The sequence below is a fragment of the Pagrus major genome, chromosome 8 (assembly GCF_040436345.1).
Source record: "Pagrus major chromosome 8, Pma_NU_1.0".
Classification (NCBI taxonomy): Eukaryota; Metazoa; Chordata; class Actinopteri; order Spariformes; family Sparidae; genus Pagrus; species Pagrus major.
In genome coordinates, this window is record NC_133222.1 from 26,603,833 (window position 1) to 26,610,093 (window position 6,261).

Below are 6,261 nucleotides of genomic sequence, written 5' to 3' on the forward strand. Positions count from 1 at the left end.
CAATAGCAGGAAACAGATTGTGCCTTTGACTTTAGACCAGCTTTTTGTTGGTCTATGGCACTGTCGCTTTCTGCTGCCTCAAGACAGCAATCCTTCAGTACACCAGACTACACCTCACTTTATGACCAACACGCCCAGGAGCACGCAGGTCTTTCTGATATTCGGGTTTAGACTCTGGGTGCGGGCTTCATATGTTGCATTACAGTCGGGCTTAATGTTGGGTCTGGTCTCTACGTCATTAACAGTTCACGGGCACGGCTTAATTTTCAGGCCCGTGCAGACCACTAGTGGGGTTGTGCCATCAGTACAGCTGGGAGCACCTGGCCCTAATGCCCCAAGCACTATAGCTCGACTTCCTTCAGTGAGTGTCCATGCTCTGATTTTTCTCTCGTCTCACATCCACTGTCCACCACATCCGGTTTCTTTTTAACAGTTATGTCTGTAAACAAACTAGCTATTTAAAACGTTCTTTATCCTTTCCATTATTTACTACAGTCTATGAGATGTTCACCCCATCATGTCTTTCATACTACATAGACACACACTAGATCCTCACTTCCACACTGTACAGACAGCCTTTAGCCTTTTGTACAGACAGCCTTCAGGTTAATTGTAATACCATTTCTCTGACAATTTATGCAGTGAACAGAGAATATCTCAGTGCTCTGTCAGCTAAGCCACCAAAACAAATGGTGTTCTGGAAACAACAACGAGAGCTGATGCATGCAGTATTATCAAGATCACTGCCAGGCCACACCATAGTGCTCAGCCAGGCATCAAGTCACTCTGATGGTTTACAGAAAGGAGAGCTCTACAGTTATATAAAGCTTTAGTGGAAACAATTTTTGATACACCATTGTGCCTTTAAACTGAGTGTTTAACATCGCATTCAAACACCAGGGTCGTGGTCAGACTGACTTCAGCCCTGCAGCATGAGGGGCTAGTCCGAAGGCTTTGGAGAAAAAACAAAACAAAAAAACCGCAGAATCTCCTGCCAAAGAAGTCTAACCTTGCTCAACTTTCACTGAAACAATGTAATCAGGCAAGGCCCTGCATTGGCCACTCGAATACATGCAAGTGCACATTCCTAGTGGATTTCTTTGTTGTGTGAACACGGCATTTTTACGGTTTACCTCACAACTTGTAAATGTTATGTAGTGTTTTGGTATTGGATTACTTACTTGCCAGCTACATGAGCATTCTCAACGAAGGCCAGGGCCGCCTCCAGGCCTTTTAGCTGAGCCACAGCATTCGAGTCAGTGACAAACTTCTTTATTAGTCCGAGATACTTCCCCCACTCTGGACTCTTCTCATCTTCTATCCTCTGGAACAACTTCAGAGCTTCTTCATAACCATTCAAACGGGCTTTCCACACCTGAAGAAGAGAAAGAGTCAGAGAAAAGGGTCAAGAACAGAAAGAGAAAGGAGCGTATATATTTAAAACAGTCGTGCAATAAAAAAAAGAAAAGGACAAACTAGATGTACATAGACAAACACAAATGTAGTTCAGTTCCTAGTGAGAAGATAGAGGTCTGTACTAAAGGACAGGGGATGTGACCTACATTCATAATGGCCAAGCATCTCCATTATTATCACCACATCTTCTTCTCCATTTGCCTTCCAGGACAGGCAAAATGTTTGCTGTATGACTTTCTTCCTGGGTTATTTTTTGGGTTTAATGGAAGAGTTTATCTTGACCCATAAGACTGAGTTGAAGTTGTAGTTTTGATGATGTACAGCCCAAGAAAAAGGGACTTATAAAATATAAAAAGACAATTCAGGTCATTCAGGCAGACCTGTGGTCAGTCTGATTATCATCTTGCTGTTGTTCCATTTGACACGGATTCACATTTGACTGTAGAGTCTAAAAGTAACTCTCAGGGTCAAATGTTCAGGAAGTTTAAAAACAATACCTCCTGGAAGTAATTGTTTTCTTTATCTGCCAAAATCATTATTTCTATACTTTTGGCCTTGTGGTGGAAGAGAACTGTGGCACCTAACCTAATTATACTTCTAACCTTAATATACTGTGCATTTTTTTTTTAAACTTGCTCATGTATATAGGCTCACTAAATGGAAGGAGCCGCTTAAAGCTGCTGTAAGCGTTGTCATCGTTTTAGCTAACTTCCTGTTTTGCAGTTAGCAGTTCCCTCCCTCTCTACGTCACCACACCTGCACGACTCCCTTTTGTTTTGAAGCAGCTCTCTTTGTCTCTTTTCTTCAAGTTTTTCATCACTTGGCCTGTTTGGTAGTATAAGCTGTCACCGGGAGCGCTGGAATCGTGGCTTTCCCTGTTCTACTACAGTGTGTGTGGTAATGAAGTGAAATAAGATATGTATTGACACACACAATAATAGTGTGTAGAACAGATACACTGCTGGTCTTTTCATGGGATTGTTGAGACGGAATTAATCTTTGTGCTTATGCAAAGGTCCCCGCAATGTAAATTTCCTCACAGAATGCTCCAGTAGCTTGTGCATGTGTGAAATGTTTCCTCTAAACGGACTACAGAAAAGTATAAACAAGCTACAAAGCATCCATGGTGTCCGCAGCTGTCGTTGTATAATCCGTTGGGGAGTATAATCCAGGACTTAGACAGTAAGCAAAATACAGAATTTCACCAGCCTCCTCCTTTAACTACCCGGGCAGAATCTCAAAATGCTTCTAGGCTGTATGAAGCTGCCTAACAGCAGCAAGTTAGGAGCCCAATTGATGCAAAACCAGTGTTTTGAATACAAAGTTTGAAAAAAGGCAAAACTACACTCTTTAAATAAACCAAAATCCTATGGCATTGGACCGTTTGTTGGAGATGCTTACAGCATTTAGTATGAAGACTGACGTCATGCTCAGTTGGTTGGATTATCAGGCAGAAACTCTGCATATTTGGGTTTTCTGGATACGGGTAAACCACTAAAAAAGGCCAATGGATGGGTTTGCCTTTCTGTTTCAATTTCCATCTTGCTTCTTTTCTCATCTCTGTTGATAGTTGCACGTGCACAGTAGTAATCAGAGGCTGACAGCAAGGCTCAGTTATTAGTGACAGGGAAACCACCACCAACTGTTTCTTTTTAAATATATTTTACTTCAGTCTCTCTTTCAAACTGATGTATGTATTGTATAATAAAAGAGCTGTTCGAGTAAAAATGAGCTACAGTAAAAATAAGATATGACAAACATCTCCTGACCTTGTTTGACTTAAATGATTTTTTTTGCTATGGACAATATAAAGTAATTGAGGACAAACAGTGAATCAGTCACCTTGTGTTCACATTTCTGGTCGATGGAAAGCTTCATCCACTCGCTATCGTCCCCCATGGTGGCCACTCGGGGGGTGGGCTTCCCCAAAGGTACTCAACTGAAAAACAACATTGACACAAAATTACATTTGGAGCATATCATTTGTGGATCGACAGTATCATGTTATCAGCAGAGCACTACTTTAAAAGAAACGGCCAAATGTCATCAGAAAAATGTAGCTGCCGCCGTCTCCACTCACACCTCTGCTGGGGACAGCCAACAACACCAGGACTGCACAGGGGCAAATAAGACTAATTAACTATGAAAGGGACACAAATGTTTTATTTGGGCTGGACGCCTTCTTCCCTTCCTTTCTTCTGTCACATGCTCTGCAGGCAGAGAGAAAAGCCCTTTTCACACTGAGACTCCACAGTATCACCGCAACGAAGGCTTGTCTTTGCGCCGCCTGTTTGCTCACAGTGAACCAAGCAGTTAACCAAAAGAGGCATGACGGTACACATAATGAAGTTGACATCCATGTGTTTTGTTTTTTTAAGCGTTTCCACCTGTTAATATTAACATGTATCTGCAGACTGCTTATAATCATATGGATGAAGTTGATGACGTGTTGTGATTGAGATCCTGACCCACCATGCATCCTGGAAAATGACAAAGTCACGTTTTTTGCTCTAAATTACATAATCACCATCAGTAAACAGGACCCTGTCCGGCTCTCACTCGCAGGGAGGGATGCTGTTTTCCAGGGGAAAGTTCACTGAAGTCTCGTTTGGGAGGGCTGACAGTTGCGGTGATTTTTTTCAATACAAATTTCCAGAGACAGTAACTACAACAATGCAATAGTGGAAGGCATCCTGTAACATTGCTTTGTGGGTTGAGTATCGGTGGATGATTCCCGCACTAAAGGGGCAGTGTTAATGGGGCTAAAGATGCTCTCTGAAAGCACTTACTGTGATGCAACCTCTCCTGTTTAATGTAGGCCTACTTATGCCGTTGCTTTGTACAAACTTGTGAGTGCATGCTGATGGACAATTAATGCAACACTACGATTTTGAGTTGAGTTTCCTTCTCAGGTTGTAACACATCATCCCTAGCGCTCTCTGTGCTGTCCAAAATTAAATATTTCCGTATTTTTGAAACAACCTAACCTAACCCCTCCACATATGTTTAAAGGCATACATACAGATTCTCTAATGTGTATTTAACATGGTATTTGCAGAAAGAACATGTGAAATCACCACATTAAAATCGTTGAAATGGCAGGCACACTTCATCAGTCATTAAAATTCCAGAATATATGAATGTGCATATTATATTACAATATTTTTTTCATTTCACAAGTTTAACTATTGGACACACTACATCACTGTAAACTCAATTCTTAGTGCATGTGCACTGGAGAGCTTCGAATTTCCATATAAGATACGTGCATGCTGAATATTACAGCAGGAAAACCAGGTGTGTTTCCAAAGTAAACTGTGATTACAAATCATTTTCATTTGACCACAGAGAAAATGTGCACGTGGCAATGAATGTGACAACAGCCTTCTAGTGTCAAACTCACAACATCATTGTGCACAGTGACTGAAGGAACAAGAAGAAAAGCACATTTGTGACTGGAGGGGACTTTAATGGACTAGATACTGTTATCTACCAGATACACGATCTGAGCTATGGGTGTCGAGACGATCTAAGGAATCTCATAAGTAATGTAATGTAGGATATAATGTCCAAGCAGGCAGAAGAGATCAATGTTCATAACACTCTGACACACCTATCTAGTTCGGAGATGTTTATTACGAAGCAGTAAGTTAAATGTTTGTGGAAAAAGACCACATTTCCGGTAAGTTACAATAACAACATTATAACCAAAACCACAGATGATAGTTGACCACATTTCACAAGCCTGATATGTCAATATATCTCCCGGTTGTAGTCCCAAATACAGTCTTTCACAAGCATGACAGTCACGAGCATTTGCATGAAGGAAGCTACAGTAAACCGTCAGCATTCAGACTGAATCTTAAACTGCGTACAATAATAAACACACGAGGACCTGAAGTCTCACTGAATTTAGATTAGGTTAACTGAATACTTAAACCACATTCCCAGACAGCTGTGCACTCTCCATACACAGCTACCTTTGGTGCACTGAGACTAGACTGCACCCTCGAATATAGCCCGTCATAATCAATTAGGTTAGCAAGTCTTTGCAAGCTGTGCTATCATCTAACCATTTCCATTGTTGTCACTGATGCTCTTTCCAGTTTGCTTGGACTGGGAGTGGTCATCATCTTTACTAGCAGTCGTTAGTTACTAGCAAGTCAGATGAGCGCCATTACCTAGCTAACTTAGCAACGACACAGTTGCTACGTTAGCACGTCATTCTGCTGACAGCCGCTTCAGCAAAATACATGCAGCTCGCGTTGAAGACCAATATGTAGCTTGTTATTATAGGTTATAAAAAGCATTAGGTCCAGCAATTGTTCATAGCGAGACCCTATTGTTTGCTAGCGGTCGGTAGCCGCCGTTAGCTGATCAGAAACAAGGCTATGAGCTAACGTTAACCTTCCATCCGCGCCAACAGACAGGCCGAACAACGCAGTTCACAACAACAGCTGCAGAAACACAACAGCACAGCATGCTAGCTCGGAGTCAAATATGACTTTTAACAAAAATAAGAAAATTATTTTATAACGCTGGGATACCTGTTTGCGTTTCTAGGTGACAAGACGATGCTGGCTGTCCAGTTAGATGGGGTGATAGTGGGAACACTACGGTGAAACCCAGCCGATCTTTATACAAGCGTTGTCACTGCGAAGACAAAATACAACTTCCGGTTCGCAATAAAACTGACAGCTACGATGTTTCTCGGTTAACACAAAGTATCGATTTAGTTAACGTTATCGTGTATTCGTGAGCACCTTAAGTAAGTCGACATTTTGGAATATAGTTTCATTTATTTATGTATCTATTTGTGCAATTGAGACATTTTGAGCTCTTATT

At 41.5% G+C, this 6,261-nt stretch overlaps 1 protein-coding gene across 2 annotated transcripts in view; it reads right to left on the reverse strand.

Moving 5' to 3' along the window:
* The window catches only part of ckap5 (cytoskeleton associated protein 5), a 39,595-nt gene extending 33,550 nt beyond the window's left edge, over positions 1 to 6,045 (reverse strand). For both annotated transcript variants that reach the window (XM_073471481.1, XM_073471480.1), the window contains exons 1-3: positions 5,964 to 6,045; positions 3,259 to 3,355; positions 1,182 to 1,375 (exon numbers count right to left, since the gene is read on the reverse strand). In XM_073471481.1, the coding sequence (XP_073327582.1) occupies positions 1,182 to 1,375; positions 3,259 to 3,315 (251 nt within the window). In that variant the 5' untranslated portion in view covers positions 3,316 to 3,355; positions 5,964 to 6,045. The remainder of the gene's footprint in view (positions 1 to 1,181; positions 1,376 to 3,258; positions 3,356 to 5,963) is intronic.
* Positions 6,046 to 6,261: the final 216 nt, after the last annotated feature.